The sequence below is a fragment of the Lucilia sericata genome, unplaced genomic scaffold (assembly GCF_015586225.1).
Source record: "Lucilia sericata isolate MDLA Ls3-8-SP2 unplaced genomic scaffold, ASM1558622v1 Contig001004F_arrow, whole genome shotgun sequence".
Lineage (NCBI taxonomy): Eukaryota > Metazoa > Arthropoda > Insecta > Diptera > Calliphoridae > Lucilia > Lucilia sericata.
The window spans coordinates 90,124-114,728 of record NW_023994986.1 but is presented as its reverse complement, the minus strand read 5'-3'; the positions used below and the strand labels follow the sequence as shown (position 1 = coordinate 114,728).

The window sequence follows — 24,605 nt, the reverse complement described above, 5'->3', positions numbered from 1 at the left end:
TAGAGTAAAGTTCATACTATAGATTAGACTATAGTCCAGACTATAGATTAGACTATATACCAGACTTTAGTTCAGACTATAGAGTAGACTATAGCCCAGACTATAGACTAGACTATAGCCCAGACTATAGATTAGACTATAGTCCAGACTATAGACTAGACTATAGTCCAGACTATAGACTCTAGACTAGATAATCTAGTCTTGACTATAATCTATACTATAATCATAACTATAATCCAGACTATTGAATAGATTGAAGTCCAAACTATACACTACTTTCTTAGTTAATGGAAACAACCAAAAATCGTTTAAATAGAAATCTTTTCGTTTTCGAATCAAATTACATTTGTAGCTGTCATTTTCCTAAACTTAGTTTAACCTTTGTTATATATGTAAGTTAAATTTTGACAGCTGTTTATGCTACTACCTTTTTTCAATTGGTTTTACTTTCATTTTCTCTGCCGTCTTTTGGTACTTTCTTTAAGTAAATAGTTTTTCCTTTAATATAGAAATCTGATAGGGAAAATATATTTCTATTGAAACTATTATGAATGGTTAATTGATTTCACTCAGTACTTTTCTTTTGTTTTTTACTTAATTAAACAATTAATTTGCCAATTTAAACAAAACCTAAGAAATGTTATAACAACAACTTACTATTTTTATTAAATCAATTAACAAAGAAAAGGAAAAAGTATTAATGTTAACAAAAAGAAAAATAACTTAGTAAAGTATCGCATGTCTATAAATAGAAAAAAGAAAATTTTTACAGAAAACTAAGAGGAAAACTGATATTAATATAGTAATAATAATAATAAAGTTTAAGCATAAAAGAGGGGTCAGTGTGCTAATAGCTGGTATCTATTGTTGAGGTTAGAAAGGAAAAAAACAGGGATGATTTTTTTGTGTTTGAAAACAAAACATAATTGTTAATTGATGTGTATATAATTTGCTTATGGCCAGTGGTCAGTAAAAATGTTTGTTATATGAACACTGTTAAGGTTTTTTTTTTGTTGTAAAAAGGCTTTAGGTAAATTGTTTAATTAGTTTTGGGATTATTAGCAATTATGTTTAAGCGTTAAACATAAAAGGTATATGAATAAAAAAAATATTAATAAAAACAATATAACTTAAAAGTAATTATCTAAGCATAAAATAAAAACAAATTCAATGAACAATAAAGTTTTTACAAAAAAAAAATTATTAACAGTTTAAAAGCTTATTATTTATTATACTCCCACATTTAAACAGCCAGGCTGGGATTACTACCAATTTTTGCAACTGTGTGCTATTGTTAATTAGAACATTGAACTTAATGATTAATTGAAGTGTAAATTTATTTGTGGGTGTTTTAATTAGTGTTATGTTTTTTATAAAAAGTTATTAATAGAAATTACGAAAAAATTTCGAGGAAATATTGATTTCTTTAAATTTTAAAAGAGAAAATGAAGCAGAAAGAGGCAATTTATTGAAAAAGCAAAAAACTGTCTTTAATTTTAAAATATCTACCAGACATTTCAATTATAATAAATTTTCATTCTTAAAAAAGTCTTGCAAACAAGAACAGAAGAAGCCATAGCTAAAAGGCAATTTAGCTAAACTATAGTATTTACTTAGTAATTTTCCACCATTTTTGTGTTAAATTTTTCTTTACTCCTCTCCTCTCCTAAGCTCAAATCTTAAGGCAAAAAGAAAAACGTTAAAAAACTGATGACTACCAGCGAAAGAGGAAGCAGCAAACGAAAAGGAAATTTTTGTTGACAGGAAATACACTCGAAATTGGCAATTTTGCATTTACGTTAATAATACTCAAGCGTATTTACTACTTCTACTACTATGATTACTATTAGGTTGTACTGCTACTTATTTGCTACCTTTTTTTTTCGTCCTATTCTACTACTTTTTTCTACATTTTTCTCTTATTAATAAAAAAAAAGAAAACAAACATCTTAAGGCAGACAAATACAGCAGAGAAAAAGAAAAACAACGTAATAAAATGTAAATAGGGGGGAAAGTCAAGAAGTAAAAATACTTTAACGAGCTTAAAAAAGGAATACATTTAGCGGTAAGCAGTAGGCAAAAGAATTTAGTTTTTAGGGGAAAGGTAGGTAGGGGGGGTTGTTGTATTTTTAAGCTGTTTTCCTTTTAGACAAGCCAATATTCATACATACATATTTACATATACATATGCTGCCTTAGCAGAGCAACAACAGCAATTATTTGTAATGGAGACATTTATATGAATAAAATATAACAAATTAAATTTTTCCTTTTATGTTTTTGGAAAATTGAAACAAAAAGGAAGATAATAACATAAATAGATTAATCGAGAGAAGGAAGTAAAATGAAATCTTTTGCTTTCTTTGGATTTTCTTAAATATATATATAGATCTAAGTCAACATCCAAGAATCAAGGCTATATGGTGTCTAGTCCATTGTCTTTGGATTTTCTTAAATATATACAGATCTAAGTAATCATGCAAGAATCAAGACTATAGTATATTGTCTAGTCTATAATCCAATATATAGTCTAGTGTATAGTGTAGTCCATAGACTAGTATATAGTCTAGTTTATAGTTAAGTATTTATATAGTCTAGTATATAGTCTGGTCTAGTTTGTAGTCAAGTCTATAGTCTGGATAATAGTTTAGTCTATAGTATAATCAAAAGTCTAGTCTATAGTGTAGTCTACAGTCTGGTCTATAGTCTTGTCTATAGTCTAGTCAATAGTCTAGTCTATAGTCTAGTCAATAGTCTAGTCTATAGTCTAGTCAATAGTCTAGTCAATAGTCTAGTCTATAGTCTAGTCTATAGTCTAGTCTACAGTCTGGTCTATAGTCTAGTCTAGTCTAGTCTATAGTCTAGTCTATAGTCTAGTCTATAGTCTAGTCTATAGTCTAGTCTATAGTCTAGTCTATAGTCTAGTCTATAGTCTAGTCTATAGTGTAGTCTATAGTCTAGTCTATAGTCTAGCCTATAGTCTAGTCTATAGTCTAGTCTATAGTCTAGTCTATAGGTCTAGTCTATAGTCTAGTCTATAGTCTAGTCTATAGTCTAGTCTATAGTCTAGTCTATAGTCTAGTCTATAGTCTAGTCTATAGTCTAGTCTATATTCTAGTCTATAGTCTAGTCTATAGTCTAGTCTATAGTCTAGTCTATAGTCTAGTCTATTAGTCTAGTCTATAGTCTAGTCTATAGTCTAGTCTATAGTCTAGTCTATAGTCTAGTCTATAGTCTAGTCTATAGTCTAGTCTATAGTCTAGTCTATAGTCTAGTCTATAGTCTAGTCTATAGTCTAGTCTATAGTCTAGTCTATATCTAGTCTATAGTCTAGTCTATAGTCTAGTCTATAGTCTAGTCTATAGTCTAGTCTATAGTCTAGTCTATAGTCTAGTCTATAGTCTAGTCTATAGTCTAGTCTATAGTCTAGTCTTTAGTCTATAGTCTAGTCTATAGTCTAGTCTATAGTCTAGTCCAACGGTTCCCAAAAGGGGGTCCGCGGACCCCTAGTGGTCCGTAGCAAAATCCTAGGGGGTCCGCGAAGACGAACGAAAAAAATCATGAATAAAAAATATTCTCTATATGTTAGAAAATATTAAAAATATCTCCAAATTTTTCATAAATACTAAAATACACAATTTTTATTCAATAATCCCAGATTTGTTGGTGACTCTTTGAATTTTATTGTTTCGGTCGTTTATCAGGATGAAGCTAGGCGCTACAAATTTATTGTTTCACTTTTATAAAGTAAAGTATTACGTGATTTGTAATTTTTATAAATATAAATGTTTTTATAGCAGACGGATAATGATTTGCCTTAGAATTAAATACTGATACTAGTATCCCGGAATATGAAGTTAGGTCACATTTCATAATATTTTTTTAAATTGTAAGCAAAAGTGTTAATCTAGTTAATTTTAAATATAAATATTCCATTCCAACGTGATACACAGATTTTAACTTCATTTTGTTGTCCAATATTATTAAATCAACATCAGAAAATTCATAGCGTTTTGCGTAAATAGTCAAAACCACGCAGTAAAATAATTCGTAGGTATTTTAAAATTCAAATTTAAGATCCAAATTCACAGTACATTCGCAAAGAGTTCAAGTCATATTTTATGTGGGTAACGCATTCCGCAACAACATCGAAGAAGTCTAACTTTCACATATTTTCCCGAAAATTTAGCTTACATACTCAGCTCACTCCTATGCAATCGCAAAAAAATTTAGAAACATGACTCTTTAAGCACATGTCGACAATACTTGTTAAAGAAACCTTTTCTCTACCTTGACGAGAAATGAACATGAAAGCTCTCACGATCATAAAATTAAACATCATGTTAGAAGTCATTCTATATTTAAAACCATGAAATTGAAAACATCTCCGAAATACTAAATGTTCTCAATGTACGGGAATATTTTATAGGGTTTATGGACCAGGACTAAGACAATTTTCGAACAATTACACAGTGATACAGCAAAAAAATGCAGGGGTTCTCATATACCAATTCCATTTCGTTATAGTCCATAGAGTAGGAATTTATTTTTAATTTTTCCCGATCACTTCGTTTAGTTCCTTTTTAAGAGCAAAAGTTGTGAAAAAGAGCTATTTCTGAAGTTTTAACTTTAAAAAAATATATGTCTGGTAGTTTGCAACCGATTTTCAAATTGGATATTTTGTTTTAAAGATACAAGTGTTGTCTTTCAACCCAAAAAAATAAATCCAAAATTTATGATTAATGTCTTGGTTACGGCCATTTAAGTAAAAAAACTCACACTTTTTTCACAATTTTTAATTTTCATACTGCTCTACGTTGGCCATGAAGCAATAACTTTAGCTTTTATTACATTTGAAAAAAGCCACATTAAGTTGGGTTTCCAATGATGGTCAATTTATGATAATCGATGAAAAAGGTTATGAGTTGTGCTAAGTTTTATAAAAATATAGCATATTTCTTCCATACAAAAACGTTCATGTTTCTGGTTTTCTTTGTAACAAGTTTAAAAAATGTTTATAAACATTTTTATACAAAAATTAATTTGTATGGAGAAAACCAAAAATTCGAGAAACATGCTATTAGAAAAATTGGCATAAATTATCCAGTTTTTCATAGATTTTTATGAAATAACAAGTTTTAGAAACCTTCCTTTATGTGATTCTTCAGGAAAGTAATAAAAGATGAACTCACTGCCTCATGGTCAAAGTAGAGCATGATGAAAATGAAAATTTTTTAAAAAAGTGTGAGTTTTTTTACTTAAACGACCGTAACTCAGACATTTGACCATAAATTTTGGATTTCTTTTTTTGGATTAAAAGACACTTGTATCATTAAAAAAAAAATCGGATTTGAAAATCGGATGAAAACTACTAAACTTATGATTTTTCAAATTTAAAACTTCAAAAATGGCTCTTTTTCGCATCTTTTGCTCTTAAAAAGTAAGTTAACGAAGTGATAGGGGAAAACTAAAAATATATTCGTACTCTATGGACTATAACGAAATAGAATTGGTATATGAGAACGCCTGCATTTTATTTTTCTTCACTTTTGTATCACAGTGTTATTTATAACAATAAGATATCAAAATATGTATGGGGGTCCGTGAAATTAAATAAATTCCTCAAGGGGTCCGCGAAGTAAAAAATGGTGGGAACCGCTGGTCTAGTCTATAGTCTAGTCTATAGTCTAGTCTATAGTCAAGTCTATAGTCAAGTCTATAGTCTAGTCTATAGTCTAGTCTATAGTCTAGTCTGTAGTCTAGTCTATAGTCTAGTCTATAGTCTAGTCTAGTCTAGTCTATAGTCTAGTCTATAGTCTAGTCTATAGTCTAGTCCATAGTCTAGTCTATAGTCTAGTCTATAGTCTAGTCTATAGTCTAGTCTATAGTCTAGTCTATAGTCTAGTCTATAGTCTAGTCTATAGTCTAGTCTATAGTCTAGTCTATAGTCTAGTCTATAGTCTAGTCTATAGTCTAGTCTATAGTCTAGTCTATAGTCTAGTCTATAGTCTATACTATAGTCTAGTCTATAGTCTAGTCTAGTCTAGTCTAGTCTATAGTCTAGTCTATAGTCTAGTCTATAGTCTAGTCTATAGTCTAGTCTATAGTCTAGTCTATAGTCTGGACTATAGACTAGACTAGACTGGATTATAGTATAGTATAGTATGCACTATGGACTCGCCTATAGTCTGGACTATAGCCTAGATTATAGTATTGTCTATAGTTTGGGCTATATTCTAATCTGTAGTCTGGACTATAGTCTAGCCTATAATCTTGACTTTACTCTAGTCTATAGTCTGGACTATAGTCTAGCCTATTATCTGGACTTTACTCTAGTCTATAGTCTGGACTATTCTAGTCTATATTCTGAACAATAGTCTAGTCTATAGTCTCGACTATAGTCTCGTCTATAGTCTCGACTATAGTCTAGTCTATAGTCTGGACTATAGTCTGGTCTATAGTCTGGACTATAGTCTAGTCTATAGTCTGGACTATAGTCTAGTCTATATTGTCTATAGCATAGTCTAGTCTATAGTCTTGTCTATTGCGTAGTCTAGTCTATAGGCTAGTCTATAATCTAGTCTACAGCCTGGTCTATAGTCTAGTGTATATAATGGTCTAGTCTATAGTTTAGTGTATAGTCTAGTGTATAGTCTATAGCCTAGTGTATAGTCTAGTGTATAGTCTAGTGTATAGTCTAGTCTATAGTCTAGTCTATAGTCTAGAGTATAGTCTAGTCTATAGTCTAGTGTATAGTCTAGTCTATAGTCTAGTGTATAGTCTAATGTATAGTCTAGTCTATAGTCTAGTCTATGATTTGAACTATAGTCTGAACAATAATGTGGTCTACAGTCTGGACTATAGTCTAATCTATAGTCTGGACTGTAGTTGAGTCTATAGTCTGGACTATAGTCTAGTCTACAGTCTGCACTGTAGTATAGTCTATAGTGTGGTCTATAGTCTAGAAAAGAACTTCTTTACAGACTGTATTTAGTCTGTAAAGCACAAATTATGTATATCTTAAAGGAATTTGAGTAATACTATGCTAAAGAAATTTTCCTTGATTTTTTGGATTTTATAGAAATTTCTTTTTAACTAGAGTTTGATTTAAAAAAATTTCTATTTGTTATGTATTTTCCTATTTAATTTCCTTTTTATTTATTTTGCTATTTTTTGCATTCTCTTTTTCCATTTGTTTGCCAATTTTATATGAAAGCTACTGATTGCTAACTAGCATGACTGTTTTTTAAGCTATTCATCATTTGATACTCGAGAGTTTTAGATATGTATGTATGTATATATTTTCCTTCAGCTCTAACCATTTTCATTGTGCCATTATTATTATTTCTTTCTACTTCATTTTTTAACTTTTTTTTGCTCTGCAATACAACAAAAATATGTATTTCTTGACTAAATGCCTTTAGAAAAGGCGGGGGAGGGGGGTTAAGTGTAAGGGGGCTTTAAGAGGTGGTAGAGTAGTTAACAAATATATAGCAGTGCAGGGCATTCTAACAAATACTTTAAACACAAGTTATTTGCTTTATTTGAAAATCATCTCTTATTTACAAAGTTGTTGTTGTTAAACTTTTAAAGTTCGATTTATATTTCCTTTACACTTAAGCTTTGATTTTGTAAGTTGCCCTTAACTGTTTAGCTTTTGTGTTGTTGAAAGCATTGTTCGTTTGCTTGGTTTTGTGTTACGCTTATTTTCCAATTTTCTCTCTTGGTTTTTTTTTGACTCTTTTTCCCCTGGAGTTTCCTTCCTTACATTTCAGTTTCTTCCTCGTTTTTCAAGATTTTTATATAAATTTTTTTTTAGATATTTTTTACTCGTTTGCATTTTAATGATTGTTCTGGTATTGTATTCTCAAAAAGCTATTGTTGTTTTGACTATGAAGTTTATGTTTTTTTTGCATACTTTTATTTATAAACGTCACTGAAGCTTAAATTAAATAATTAGATAATTTGTAGAGAGGTTTAGATTTTCACTAGAGTACCATGAAAGGTATGTATGAATATAAAAATTTGAGAAAGTTTTAAGTAAATAATAGGGGAAATGTTGGGAATAAAACCAATAAAGAATAATCAATTATTAAACAATTAGTTGGGTTGAAGTTAAAGTTAAATTTTTTCAAAGGAATTTTTAAGGAAATTCTCAAATTTGAATAAATTTTAAAGGAAAAGTTATAGGAAACAAAACCTCTCTGGAAAATTTTGAGCTTTTTTGTCTAAAAACTTTCTTACAAAGTTAAACATACATTTTATTGTTTTAAAACAAAACTAGGTAAAAAGCTTTCTTAATTTCACTGTTCTAAAAGCTCTCACATGATTAAAAAACAAGTCAAAGTTCTCATTTGTTACTCTTTGCCGATGCTTGCTTTGCACTCAAAGTCCAAATGCTTACATCCAAATCTTTACATTAAGTTAAATATAGATTTTATTGTTTTAGGCTAAAAGCTCTCTTGGTTTAACTGCTCTAATGGATAAACTCTCACATGTATAGAAAAGCTAGTTATAAAGCTCATTTGTCACTCTTTGCCGTTGCCAGTTATAAAACGACACATTGCTATGCAACCAAAACTAACTCGTTTTGACAACTTAGCTCTCCGAGTCTAAAAGTTTTCGTCCAAAGCTTTACATTAAGTTAAATAAACACTTTAGTGTTTTAAAACAGAAATAGACTAAAAGCTCTCATGCTCATTTGTCACTTAACTTAACAACTTTACTCTGAATGTCTAAAAACTTTCATCCAAAGCTTAATTGTAACTTTAACAAATATTTCATGGTTTTAAAACAGAGTTATGCTAAAAGCTTTTTAGCTTTAAAAGCTTTAACATGCTTAAAAAACATATAAAACAAGTCAGAGAGCTTTTTTGTTACTCTCTGCCGATACCTAATCGAAAACGATACCAGACAAGTTTGCTAATCTAATCAATTGCGCATTTGTTTTGACAACTTTGCTCTCAAAGTCTAAAAACTTTCATTCCAAGCTCTAAAGTTTGTCTAACCTACATTTTGCTGTTTTCAAACAGATATAGGCTAAAAGCTTTCTAGTTTTCACTGCTCTAAAAGCTTTAACATGCTTAAAACATATAAAACATGACACAGAGCTTATTTGTTACTCTCTATCAATGCCGGATCTAAAATATATAATAATACCAAAGAAGTTTGCTCTCAAGGTCTAAAAACTTTCATCCGAAGCTTTACAGTTAGTCTAATCTACATTTTATTGTTTTAAAACAGAGATAGGCTAAAAGCTTTCTAGTTTTCACTGCTCTAAAAGCTTTAATATGCCTAAAAACATTTAAAACACATCAGAGAGCTTAGTTATTACTCTCTACCGATGCCTAATCTAAAAAGATACCAGACAAGTTTGCTAAACTAATCAATTACTCATTAGATTTTACAATTTTGCTCTCAAAGTCTAAAAATTTTCCTCCCAAGCTTTACAGTTAGTCTAACCTACATTTTATTGTTTTAAAACAGAGATAGGCTAAAAGCTTTCCAGTTTTCACAGCTCTAAAAGCTTTAACATGCTTAGAAACATATAAAACTCATCAGAGAGCTTATTTGTTACTCTCTGCCGATGCCTAATCTAAAACCAGACAAATTTGCTAAACTAATCAATAATTCATTTGATTTGACAACTTTACTCTCAAAACATAAGTTAGCTTAAGCTTTAATATTGTTTTTACCACCCAAAATTGTCTTTCTCATTACCATTTAAATTTCTAATAAAAAGAAAAACAAAATTCCATTTATTTAAATGTAAATTTTTCTTCAATTTTCAATTACATTAAAATTCGTTCTGCCTTTACAACAAAAAAACATGTAGTTTTTACAAATAACTTGTTCTGTTTTTGCCTTTAAAACAAAAAGCACGTTTGTAATGGTTTAATAAATATTTAAACAACATATTATATACCTATAACATATGGTTTTTTATTTCTGGTACATTTCTTTTTAACACCCCCTTTTTATAACATTTACCCTTTCTAGCGATATATGTATTACATACATACATAGGTGTTTCATTTGTGTATGTGTGTATCTGCCGTTATATCAGTCAGGGTGGTTTGTTTTAAAGTTTTTCGTACAATAATTTGTTAACTTTTTAACCCCATTTTTTGGGTAACTGTATACAAAAAAGGGTGTTTTCCAAAAAGGTATAGCAGTTCAAAAAGAAATTAAAGACAAATTAAAGTTATATCGTATTAAATACTTAATTTAAATTTTTGGAACTTTCGTCAGTTTGAATTCTCCATCACATTTAAATTTTTGGAACTTTCGTCAGTTTGAATTCTCCATCACATTAGGAAAAGAGAGATGTCTTCTAGTCTAGATAAAAGTTTGAATTCTTATTGTCTCCTTGTGGAAGGATGGTGGTAAAAAGAAGTATTTGAAAGTCTTTAACTAATATGGATTTCTTCAAAGTTCTTCGGGTTTAAGCCCCTCTAAATACAACCTCAAAAATTCAGAAAATTTTAAAGCGACTAAAACCTATTCTCCAGCCACATGAAATAATAAGAAAGAAACTAATTTTCAAAATAATAAAGCACTCAAAGCTCTCATGATATCATCGCACGATCCAGATCGCTCTTTTAGGACCATGAGATCAGTGATCATTCGAATATCATCTGCAGATATAAGTGAAGAAGAAGAAGAATATTGAAATGATATATATTTGTATTGTATGTAGTTCCAAAGCTTGTCTCGTAAGTTCTTTGGCCATATTATTTGCTCAGAACAACTGGGAAATAATAGGCTATAGTCATGACTTGATCAGTGATCTCATTCCCGTAAGAAACTTCCCATTACAATAAGAAAAAACGGTTTTAGGGTTCCCTTTGGATTCCCTTGAGGATTTCCTCTTCGAATCCGAGAATTTTCGCTTATAAAATATCTTCTGATCGCTGATCTCACAAAGACTATAGACTAGACTATAGATTAGACTACAGACTAGACTATATACTGGACTATAGACTCAGCTATAGACTGGACTATAAACTAGACTGTATACTAGACTATAGACTAGACTAAAGACTAGACTATAGACTAGACTATAAACTAGACTGTAGACTAGACCATAAAGTAGACTATAGACTAGACTTTAGACTAGACTGTAGACTAGACCATAGACTATACCGTAGACTAGAGTATATACTAGACTATAGACTAGACTATAGACAAGACTATAGACTAGAATGGACCATAGACTAGACTATAGACTAGAATGGACTATAGACTAGACTATAGACCAGACTGCAAACTAGACTATAAACTAGACTATGGACTACACTATAGAATAGACAAACAAAGAACTAACTAACTAACTAACTAACTAACTAACTAACTAACTAACTAACTAACTAACTAACTAACTAACTAACTACTAACTAACTAACTAACTAACTAACTAACTAACTAACTAACTACTAACTAACTAACTAACTAACTAACTAACTAACTAACTAACTAACTAACTAACTAACTACTAACTAACTAACTAACTAACTAACTAACTAACTAACTAACTAACTAACTAACTAACTAACTAACTAACTAACTAACTAACTAACTAACTAACTAACTAACTAACTACTAACTAACTAACTAACTAACTAACTAACTAACTAACTAACTAACTAACTAACTAACTAACTAACTAACTAACTAACTAACTAACTAACTAACTAACTAACTAACTAACTAACTAACTAACTAACTAACTAACTAACTAACTAACTAACTAACTAACTAACTAACTAACTAACTAACTAACTAACTAACTAACTAACTAACTAACTAACTAACTAACTAACTAACTAACTAACTAACTAACTAACTAACTAACTAACTAACTAACTAACTAACTAACTAACTAACTAACTAACTAACTAACTAACTAACTAACTAACTAACTAACTAACTAACTAACTAACTAACTAACTAACTAACTAACTAACTAACTAACTAACTAACTACTAACTAACTAACTAACTAACTAACTAACTAACTAACTAACTAACTAACTAACTAACTAACTAACTAACTAACTAACTAACTACTAACTACTAACTAACTAACTAACTAACTAACTAACTAACTAACTAACTAACTAACTAACTAACTAACTAACTAACTAACTAACTAACTAACTAACTAACTAACTAACTAACTAACTAACTAACTAACTAACTAACTAACTAACTAACTAACTAACTAACTAACTAACTAACTAACTAACTAACTAACTAACTAACTACTAACTAACTAACTACTAACTAACTAACTACTAACTAACTACTAACTAACTAACTAACTAACTAACTAACTAACTAACTAACTAACTAACTAACTAACTAACTAACTAACTAACTAACTACTAACTAACTAACTAACTAACTAACTACTAACTAACTACTAACTAACTAACTAACTAACTAACTAACTAACTAACTAACTACTAACTAACTAACTAACTAACTAACTAACTAACTACCTAACTAACTAACTAACTAACTAACTAACTACTAACTAACTAACTAACTAACTAACTAACTAACTAACTAGCTAAATCTTCTCTCTGTAGTATTGAACCTACAACTCTGAAACAGAAAACTTTTTTATCCACCTTTACCTCTTTATCTTGCTAAAACAGCATTAACAACTTTAAGTTACACCCTGTTATTTTTCTCCCTGTTCCATAGCTTTTTCCTTTATTAAATTAACTTTTTAACTTGAGTTGTAGCAAAAAACAAGATGAAACCTGTTAAATTAAAATTCTTATAGATTTATAAGCTGCACATATGAGGGTGTATTTTTTAAGTAAAATTCCTAAGGGATAATAATTTTTGCAAAACAGAACAAAAAATGCGAGAGTGGAAGTATAAGTGATAAGTAAAATTAAGATTAAAAATAAATTGGGAAACAAACTTGAACGTTTTCAAGAAAACTACCAAATGAAAACTTTTGAAAAGAAAATAGCAAGTTTTGGACTTTTCAAACCTGCCTCGTTAGAGCTGTTATAAGCCATTTGCTTTTTACTAAATTTCTTGTTTTTCAGAGGCGGGGGAATTGGTTATTTATTAACTTGAAAATTAGTAGTTAGATTTGCGTAAAATTTAATGAAATTATTGGAAATTTTTTCTACAAATTGCAAAAAAACAGTTGATTAACTGTTTTTTTAATTGAAAAATAAAATCGTTTTTTTTTTTGGGTTTATTATACATACCTAAAGGGAGTTAATAAATAAGGGAAGAAAATTAATTCCTGACAAAAAAGGGAACTAAATTTTGGGTTTAAATAACAAAAAAATAAACAAAACATTTCCTGGTGCAAAAAAGTAGCAAAGAAATAAGATATTTTGTAATAGAAAAGGTATCCGCAAAAAAGGGCAATTAGTAGGTTAGAAACTGATAAATATCTAAAGAAAATTGAGCTGGAAATTAGTAAAGAAATGTTCTTTTTTTTTGTAAAAAATAAACAGCTTGTTAAATTTTGAAATTAATAAAAAGATCTTTATTTAAAAATAATAAAAAGAGCAAAATTGTAGAAAAAAATTTCTTTTAGTCATTATTTTCTTTATAATAATAACAATTTTTTTTAATTAGAAAACCTACTCAGTTTTTGATATTCTTTTTTATTACAATAAAAATAAACATTTCATATTAGAGATAATTTGAAAATTGGTTTTCTACTTTTATAAAAATAATAATGAAAACAGGTTGTTGTTTTCTCGTCTGTTAACACTTGAGTTGATGTGTTTTGTTTTTGAAGATGACAGTTGTTAAGAAGTCTTACTTTTTTTTCTAAAATTTCTTCTGGCTACCTTTTTTTCTCTCTTAAATTAAATTTCTTTTGTTAAAGGTTTTCTTTTAAGAGATAATTTCTGTGAAAAGTACTTTAACATGTCAGCGTTGTAATAGGGATCAAAATATTAAAGTTGTTGGGAAAAATATATTTTCAAAACTCATGTTTAGAAGTGTTTAACTGGGGATTCTAGGAAGCGTGTGCCTTGGAAAAACCACTTGAGTTTTTTTCTACAATTTTTTTTATTAAATAAACTTAGATTCTTATTTATTTAATAGAAATTCTTAATAAAACAAGTGTTTTTATATAAAAGTTATCAAACTGTTATTTAAAAACTTGAAACGATTAATTTTTTTAATTCATTCAATTAAAACTTAATTTCTTTCTGAAATTAATCAAATTTTTGATCATTTTGAAGCTTTTTTGTGTTTCCAAAAGTAAACATTACTTTTAAATAGTCGGCAAGGCAGTTTAATACAGTGTTGCCATTTACAGATTTGCAGTGCATAATGTAGAAAATGGCTTAAAGAAGTAAATGAAGATGGGACAGAAGACTAGACTGGTCTATAGTCTATCTTGACTATTTATATATAGACTGGACTATAGAAAGGTTTATAGTCAAGACTGTTCTATGGTCAAGACTATAGACAGGTCTATAGTCTTGACCATAGACCAGTCTATAGTCAAGACTATAGACAGGTCTATAGTCAAGACTATAGACAGGTCTATAGTCAAGACTATAGACAGGTCTATAGTCAAGACTATAGACAGGTCTATAGTCAAGACTATAGACAGGTCTATAGTCAAGACTATAGACAGGTCTATAGTCAAGACTATAGACAGGTCTATAGTCAAGACTATAGACAGGTCTATAGTCAAGACTATAGACTGGTCTATAATCAAGATTATAGAATGGTCTATAGTCAAGACCATAGACAGGTCTATGGTCAAGACTATAGACTGGTCTATAGTCAAGACTATAGAATGGTCTATAGTCAAGACCATAGACAGGTCTATGGTCAAGACTATAGACTGGTCTATAGTCAAGACTATAGACTGGTCTATAGTCAAGACTATAGACTGATCTATAGTCAAGACTTTAGACTGGTCTATAGTCAAGACTTTAGACTGGTCTATAGTCAAGATTATAGACCGGTCTATAGTCAATACTATAGACTGGTCTATAATCAAGATTATAGAATGGTCTATAGTCAAGACTATAGACTGTTCTATAGTCAAGACTATAGACTGTTCTATAGTCAAGACTATAGACTGTTCTATAGTCAAGACTATAGACTGTTCTATAGTCAAGACTATAGACTGTTCTATAGTCAAGACTATAGACTGTTCTATAGTCCAGACTATAGACTGTTCTATAGCCAAGACTATAGACTGTTCTATAGTTAAGACTATAGACTGTTCTATAGTTAAGACTATAGACTGTTCTATAGTTAAGACTATAGACTGTTCTATAGTTAAGACTATAGACTGTTCTATAGCAAAGACTATAGACTGTTCTATACCCAAGACTATAGACTGTTCTATAGTCAAGACTATAGACTGTCTATAGTCAAGACTATAGACTATTCTATAGTCAAGACTATAGACTGTTCTATAGTCAAGACTATAGACTGTTCTATAGGCAAGATTATAGACAGTTCTGTAGCCAAGTCTATAGAATGTTCTATAGTTAAGACTATAGACTGTTCTATAGTTAAGACTTTAGACAGATCTATAGTCAAGACTTTAGACAGATCTATAGACAAGACTATAGACTGTTCTATATACTAGACTATCGACAGTTCTATAGTCAAGACTATAGACAGTTCTATAGTCAAGACTATAGACAGTTCTATAGTCAAGACTATAGACAGACCTATAGACAAGACTATCGACAGTTCTATAGTCAAGACTATAGACAGTTCTATAGTCAAGACTATAGACTGTTCTATAGTCAAGACTATAGACTATTCTATAGCCAAGATTATTACAAGTCCTATAGTCAAGACTACAGATAGTTCTACAGTCAAGTCTATAGACTTTTCTATAACCAAGACTATATACTGTTCTATAGTCAAGACTATAGACTGTTCTATAGCCAAGACTATAGACTGTTCTATAGTCAAGACTATAGACTGTTCTATAGTCAAGACTATAGACTGTTCTATAGCCAAGACTATTATAGTCTGTTCTATAGTCAAGTCTATAGTCAAAACTATAGACTGTTCTATAGTCAATACTATAGACAGTTCTATAGTCAAGATTATAAACTGATCTAGAGATGATCTTGATATATATTTAATAATGAATTTTGAGTGTTCTCTATCCTTTCTCTCTCGTTTATAGTTAGTTGCTGAGAGAAGGGTAATATCATCATAAATTTTCCTAAATGAAGATCGTTTCCCATTTAAAACATAATTTTAAACTTATTAGGAATTACATGACTTTCATTTCATTCAATTAAATGATGCCTGGTTTGTTCCTTTTCCTAAAACAACATTTTTTTTGTGCCAAAATATCTAGTGTCTTAAGCTATTATATGCTCTAGAGTTAAGATCTAATGCAAAACAATACCTTTCTTTAAAAAAACCCACAATAGACATAAAGTAATCAAATTATGGTTAAGGAAAGTTGAGCCCATTCAAAAAAATGCACACAATAAAGTAATTGTTTATAGAGTGACAGTGTTAAAATTGTTAAGAATATCCACACAAAATTGAGGATGTCCGGACTTAACACGTATTGTTTAGGGAAGGAAAGATAGGCAGGCAGGCAGAGAGAGAGGGAGGGCATAACTTAAAGAAAAATATCACACCTTTTAACACAAAAAAATTAACATAGACAAACAATAGACAGAAAGGAAAGGAAAGAAACACACATAAGTGTAAGAAATACTTCTGCTACACGCACTTAACTACCTGCTAGAAAAAAACCCTACAGCAGTGATGGGCAGTTAACTAAAGTAAATGTTAAATTAACAGAATACAAGGCGCTTTTTGTGAATACTAGCAAAAACTTGCGCCCAGAGGTAGAGCTGTATTAACTGAGAAGCTTTCAGTTATTAGTTCCGACAAGCAGCAATTGTTGGACCCGACACTGGTATTGTGGTTATATTTAAATGCCCTTAACTGCCCTAAAGCTTTAGCTAAAGAAAACTTTAAATGTGTGTTGTTGTTTTTGCCTTTCTTTCAAAAATGTTAATGACACGTAAAGGTAGAAAAAAGGTGCAAATATTCACACTTAAACACTTAAGCAGGCAAACACTATAAAGGTGCGAAAAAGTAGGCGTTTTGTCTATTTAACCAAAAAATATATATATATATAAAATAAACATTGTCAATATGTTTAGACGAATAAGGTCTTACATTTCTGGCATTAGCAAGAAAAGAAAACACTTGAGAGGAAAGAAAATATGACCCAGGATTTTTCAAATAAAACTATTTAGGTACTTGTTGTTATTGTAAAGAAAATCCACTTGAATTTTTCTTCATTCTACGAATTATTTGTGGTATTTTTTTCTACATATTTTTCCAGAGGTTTAAGATACAGATCTTTTGGCAGTCTGTGGTTAGTTTGTGGTTTATTTATTTAAAGGCAAATGCTACTGTAAAAAACACGTAAAAAATAAGGTTTATAGTTAAAGTTACAAAACACTAAGAGAAATAGTTGATATAAAAGAGAAATAGACTTAATTTCATAATAGTTTAAGTCAAAGAAAGCCCTTAAGCAAAAAAAAAAAAAAACCAAACATTTGTTTAATCTATTTCGAAAAAAAACCTATTGGCCACACTGTTTATAAGCATAATTTGCACTGTTGTATCGACATTTACTATTGACAGCTGATCACAAAACAATTGTTTTGTTTAGTTCAAGCATTAACATTTTAATTAAATAATGCTTTAGAAAAATGTTTATTAAATAGAAAATTGCTATAATTTTAACAAAACCTTTCAAAAATTTCTTTTAATTTATAATTTTTCTCACTGTGTAAACTCTCTAAAGTTTGTTTTCTTTCAATTGTTATTTTTCTCGTTACTTTTCTATAAAACTGCTAAAGTCAATATTGTTTGTATTATAAACATCCTTAAAAAAAGTACTCTCAACACCTTACATATGTCCTTTTTAAGGATAACCATATGTTTTTATGCTATTACACTGTTTTCTTAATACATTTTTTCTTCTTTTAAAAGTAAATAATGTTACCTTTTTTATGGATACTTTAGGCTACAAATGTACTTTTATTGAAGGTGTTTTTTTTTACCAACTAAGGAGTACATAATACTTTGTTGACTTTTTCAACATTATCTAGTGGGTAGTTTTATTTTAATGCCCACTTTACCTTAATATGGGTATCAGTTTTATTTTTAGGGGTGATGTCAATAAATAACAAATTGACCAATTGACTTGTAGTTAAAGAAAGAAGAAATTGTTAATAGAGGGGGCAGTTCAATAGTGAAAATATTTGAATTAAAAGTGATCGTGCAGAGAGTTCATAATGATCAAATGCTAAACTAGAATCAAGGTAATACTTGCCAAAAACTTATACTGCTCGATTTTTTAACCTAATCTTCAGTTAAAAGATCTCTAATAGAACTTTAATAAACTGTTTAGTAGAGAAAATATCTGCTTCAAAAGTGATCATACAAACAAGAAGAACTCTAATACAAACAAGAAGATCGTCTAAGATCATTTCAAGTAAATTCATACATACATATATGATTCTTAAGCAAGATCGTTAATGAAGAAGTTCGAAAAAGTGAATATCATCTCAGATCATTCATGTTTTTACAAGATCTTCTAAGATCATTAAAACTAAACTTGCAAAAAAGATCGAAGAGTGTTACTAGATCGTAGAAATGAAAGAGATAACAAAGTTTTGTAAAACTTTTGATAACTAATAAAGTTAACTGCAACGATCTTCATAAGGAAAGATCACTTTTGATAACTAACAAAGTTAACTGCAACGATCTTCGTAAGGCAAGATCACTAGTAGGTTTATAAAAGATCGTTAAAGATAGCTTTCTTTAAACATTTGAGTTGAATAGAAAATTTGTTTTCAAAGTGTTAGAAAAGATAGACAAGATCGCTCTCGCTCTCTTACTGTTTTAGGCCGAGTTTGACTAAAGTTTTTTTGTTGAAAGACACATATTGTTGCTTAATTTTTGTATCAAGAGTAGACATCACTGTAAACATTTAATATGTATTTCCAATATGGCGTTAAACTGGTCTTTACTGCTAATGTGCGTGTGTGTATATAACTGATTAAACTCTTTTAAAATTATATAAATAGAAAACCCTTTTTAACACCTTAACAAAACATAAACTCATGCTAATTTTGAAATATGTGTTTCTCTTTGTGTTAATCTAAAAAGTAGAGTGGAAGGGGTGGGTTAATTTAACTAAAAATAGAAAATACTTCTTTTTTTTGGGTGACACCCCAGAAAAAGAAGTGACACATAAAGGTGTCATATTTAAAGGAAATTAAAAGTTTAACGGTTAAATTTTGGGAAACAATTTAAAAGAATTTTTGTTTTAGAGAGAGAGTATTTTGTAGAGAAATTTTTTTTTAAAATATTTAATAAGTTAAAGGATTTATTGTTATTATTTTGTAGTTGGAAACCATTTGCATGTTTTGTTTTTGTTCTCAAACACAGACATGTTATTTTATACATAAGGCTTATTAGAGGGAAAGAGTTGCCACTTGGTTGCCACTTTTATTGTTGGAGAAAAAAAAAAAAAAAAAAAAAACGAAGATGAGAGTTAGATGGGTGTGTATGTGTGTAAGTTTGTTTTCAGGCTTTTCTTTTCATTGCCGGTTGTTGTTGCTGTTTTCATATTATGTATTCATAAGCTGGATTTTTATGCTATTGTTGTTGCTTTAGTAGTAAAATGCTTTGTTGTCGTTGCAATTTTTTACGCTTTCGGTTATTGTTTTTACTCAATGGCTTGTTGTTACACTGAGCAAAATGCTGAAACGTTTTTTAAGTTTTTTGAGAGGAAATTGTTTAAACTGAAAGTTTTCCAGTCGACAGTCTGGAGTTTGTAGGTTCGATAGCTGCCAGGGGACGAGGTACCAGCGGACCAATATAATCCTTAGACCGAAGTACATATTTTGTAAAGGAGCACACAACATGCCCGATCATACATCTTACTTACAATCTAACTAACTAACTAACTAACTAACTAACTAACTAACTAACTAACTAACTAACTAACTAACTAACTAACTAACTAACTAACTAACTAACTAACTAACTAACTAACTAACTAACTAACTAACTAACTAACTAACTAACTAACTAACTAACTAACTAACTAACAAACTAACTAACTAACTAACTAACTAACTAACTAACTAACTAACTAACTAACTAACTAACTAACTAACTAAGTAACTAACTAACTAACTAAGTAACTAACTAACTAACTAACTAACTAACTAACTAACTAACTAACTAACTAACTAACTAACTAACTAACTAACTAACTAACTAACTAACTAACTAACTAACTAACTAACTAACTAACTAACTAACTAACTAACTAACTAACTAACTAACTAACTAACTAACTAACTAACTAACTAACTAACTAACTAACTAACTAACTACTAACTAACTACTAACTAACTAACTAACTAACTAACTAACTAACTAACTAACTAACTAACTAACTAACTACTAACTAACTAACTAACTAACTAACTAACTAACTAACTACTAACTAACTAACTAACTAACTAACTAACTAACTACTAACTAACTAACTACTAACTAACTAACTAACTAACTAACTAACTAACTAACTAACTAACTAACTAACTAACTAACTAACTAACTAACTAACTAACTAACTAACTAACTAACTAACTAACTAACTAACTAACTAACTAACTACTAACTAACTACTAACTAACTAACTAACTAACTAACTAACTAACTAACTAACTAACTAACTAACTAACTAACTAACTAACTAACTAACTAACTAACTACTAACTAACTAACTAACTAACTAACTAACTAACTAACTAACTAACTAACTAACTACTAACTAACTAACTAACTAACTAACTAACTAACTAACTAACTACCTAACTGACTAACTAACTAACTAACTAACTAACTAACTAACTAACTAACTAACTAACTAACTAACTAACTAACTAACTAAGTAACTAACTAACTAACTACCTAACTAACTAACTAACTAACTAACTATCTATCTATCTATCTATCTATCTATCTATCTATCTATCTATCTATCTATCTATCTATCTATCTATCTATCTATCTATCTATCTATCTATCTATCTATCTATCTATCTATCTATCTATCTATCTATCTATCTATCTATCTATCTATCTATCTATCTATCTATCTATCTATCTATCTATCTATCTATCTATCTATCTATCTATCTATCTATCTATCTATCTATCTATCTATCTATCTATCTATCTATCTATCTATCTATCTATCTATCTATCTATCTATCTATCTATCTATCTATCTATCTATCTACCTATCTATCTATCCATCTATCTATGTATCTATCTATCTATCTATCTATCTATCTATCTATCTATCTATCTATCTATCTATCTATCTATCTATCTATCTATCTATCTATCTATCTATCTATCTATCTATCTATCTATCTATCTATCTATCTATCTATCTATCTATCTATCTATCTATCTATCTATCTATCTATCTATCTATCTATCTATCTATCTATCTATCTATCTATCTATCTATCTATCTATCTATCTATCTATCTATCTATCTATCTATCTATCTATCTATCTATCTATCTATCTATCTATCTATCTATCTACCTATCAACATTTAGTTCCTTTCCCAATTTCTCACAGTGTTTTTACAATTTTGTTCTTATTTTTGTCTCTTTTTATCCTGCCCCCTTCCGCCCACTTAATACATATGAAGTGTTGCATCTTAGATAGCTAAGTTAGCCCACTTATTATTGTGGGTTCTTTTTTCTCATACACAGTATCATAGAAAAATTTTGCTACAAATTAACATATGTACATGTAAAAATATTCATACATACCTACGTAGGCTTTATCTTAAAAACATTGTATTATATGACATTGACTAAAAAACATAAAATTTTCTTTAGGTTTTTCTTTTGTTTTTTTTTTTCTTTTATTCATTCTAAGATGAAGAGGTTTTTTCTACCTTTTTCTAGTATTAAGTCTTTTCAACACGGTTCAAGTATACCCAATGGATGGGTTAAAGAAGAAAAGAAAGCAAAAAGAAACTAATTAGCCTAAGATTTTTCTTTTACACACAATGTACAAAATAAGTTGAGCAGGTTTTTTTTTTGGTTTAGAAAAGCTAATTTTTGTTTAAGGAAAAATAGAAAAAAATAAAAGTGAAAAAAAATTCTAAAAAAAAATTCACAGAATCTTCAAGTTTGAATAATAAAAATTTCATTAGTTTTGTTTTAGAAGATCATACCAGGAACTTTTTAAAAGCTTTCCATACTTCGCTTCGAGCAAAAATCAAGAATCTAGAAGTTTGGTTTACCATAGAGTTTGTTACTCAGTTATTCACTTTTCATTATAGCTAAAAGCTCACTATGTGAACTTTGTAGAAGCTTAAGTTCGGCTTTTTAAATTTCACATAAAGCTTTTAGCAAAAGAGTTTAAACATAAGCAGCTGTTTCAAAAAAAAAAAAATTAAGTAAGTTTGATCAGCATAGATGTTGTAATGTTTAACTTACTTTTTATTGTAATTAGAAGTTAAATATTTGAACTTTTTAAAAGCTTTAATACGGCCTTACTACTTTTTCTTATAAGATTTCTATTAATATGTTTAAAATGCGCTCAAAACTTAGAGAATCATTTTGATTATTTATGAACTTTGCTAGACTTTTACTCACTCTCTATATAAACTTTTAAATTTCAGTTAAAGCTTTTTTAAATTTTGTTTAAACTTTAGCCGCAGCTTCAAAATTATTAACACATTTTGATCTTCTCATCTATCCCTATGTTTAACACTCTATTACTCACGGTTTATTTAAGCTAGAAGTTTAATGTTCGAGCTTTTTAAAACCTTTGTAAGCTTTTTTAAAAATCTTTTAACAATTGTTTAAAACTTTACTTAAAACTTCAGGAAAACTTGGTACTTTATGGCAAAAGTTCGCATTTTAGTGGGCAAACTATAAAGCTCTATAACTAACTGGATATTTAAACTATATGGTTTAGACTTGCTGGTTTTAAAAGCTTTAAGCTTAATCTTTAGTTTGCGTATAAACTTTTGTTGAAAACTGTTTTGTTGAAAGAAGAACTTTTCTTAATAGAAATACCAAACTGAAATCGTTTTGTAAAATTTGTTGCAAATCGACTTGAACTTTTTAAAAGCTTAAATCCAGAGCTTTGATTTTGCACCAAGCCCTAATAAAACTTTCTACAAGTTTAACTTCAGAACCTTAATTTTCTTATTAACTTATGGTCTAATAAGACTGTGATCTTGAAATACGAAGAGAAAATCGTTTTGAAAAACTTGTTTTGACCTAAAGTTTTCAAAAGCTTAACCCCAGAACTTTGATTTTTCTATAAACTTTTGAACAAACTTGTTCAGTAGATATTTTGAAATCTTTTACAAATCAGTTTTGGGTCTAGAAATTCGAACAGAAACGATTTGAAAAATTTGTTGAAAATCGACTTGAACTTTTTAAAAGCTTAAGTCCAGTCTCGCCTTTTTACGCGTTAGGACTTTGTTTTGATAAAATCACTTTGAAGTTTATTTTGAAACACTTTTTTGACTAAAACTTTAGAAAAGTTTTGATTAAATCTTCTATAAAACTTTTTGTTGAATTCTTACACAATTTTGTTCTATTTTTTAAAAAAATTAAAAAAACTCACCCGCAAACTGTGAACCAAAATGCTGCTGAAAATGACCCCTAAACTCATGGGGCGTACTAAAACCGGGCGGCAGGAACCCTCTCAAATAAGCAGCAGCCGCCAAAGTGGTCATATGATGATGATGAGCGGCCGCATTCAATTGGCCAGCATGATCGGCAGCCGCATAACCGGCGGCCGCATAAAAATTGGCCGGATTAAAGACGGGTAATTGCACATGAGCAGCGGCGGCTGCAGCAGCAGCAGCGGCTGATAAACGACTAACATCGGGCGATAAAGATCTAGAGTCACGATGACGACCATGCGACGAAGAGGCGGGAGAAATGGGAGCATTATTACAATCACTGGGCGTGTGGGCGGCAGGAGGCGAAGAGGTGGACAAACGTTGGGCGGCAGGAGGCTGAGAACTAGAGCTGGAATTGTGTGAAGAGGGAGGTGGAGTGGTGGCGTTAACAGGCGGTAGAGCGGCATGTGGATGCAAATGAACGGGATGAGGATAGCCGGCGGCAGCGGCGGCTGCAGCAGAACCCACTCCCAAACCCAAAATTTCCTGTATGGCAAAGGGAGTGCGCATTTTGGTGGCTTGCATTTTTACCGACGGCCAACTGCAGAGTTGAACTTTTTTAGTTTTTCAGTTTTTTTTTTAATTTTTTCAAAATTTTTTTTAACAATTATAAATTTTTATTTAAATTTTTATAAAAACATTTTGTTTTTTTTAGAAATTTTTTAAAAAAATTTAAGAATTTTTTAAGTTTTAAATTTTTTAAACTTTTGTTTAAGTTTTATGTGTTTTTTCTTTAAACTGTTTTAGGGGTTTTGTTTAAAATTAAAATCAAGGCATATTTTTAGGCTTAATTTATTAAAAACTTTTCTTTTTTTTAAAGGATTTTCTGGGGTTTTTAA

The 24,605-nt window shown here is 29.5% G+C and overlaps 1 protein-coding gene across 1 annotated transcript in view; it reads right to left on the bottom strand.

Moving 5' to 3' along the window:
- LOC119609551 (homeobox protein unc-4 homolog) overlaps positions 1–24,394 on the bottom strand; it is a 40,490-nt gene extending 16,096 nt beyond the window's left edge. Inside the window, exon 1 of the mRNA XM_037964385.1 lies at positions 23,706–24,394. Coding sequence (XP_037820313.1) covers positions 23,706–24,291 — 586 coding nt within the window. The 5' untranslated portion in view covers positions 24,292–24,394. The remainder of the gene's footprint in view (positions 1–23,705) is intronic.
- Between the last annotated feature and the right edge of the window lie 211 nt (positions 24,395–24,605).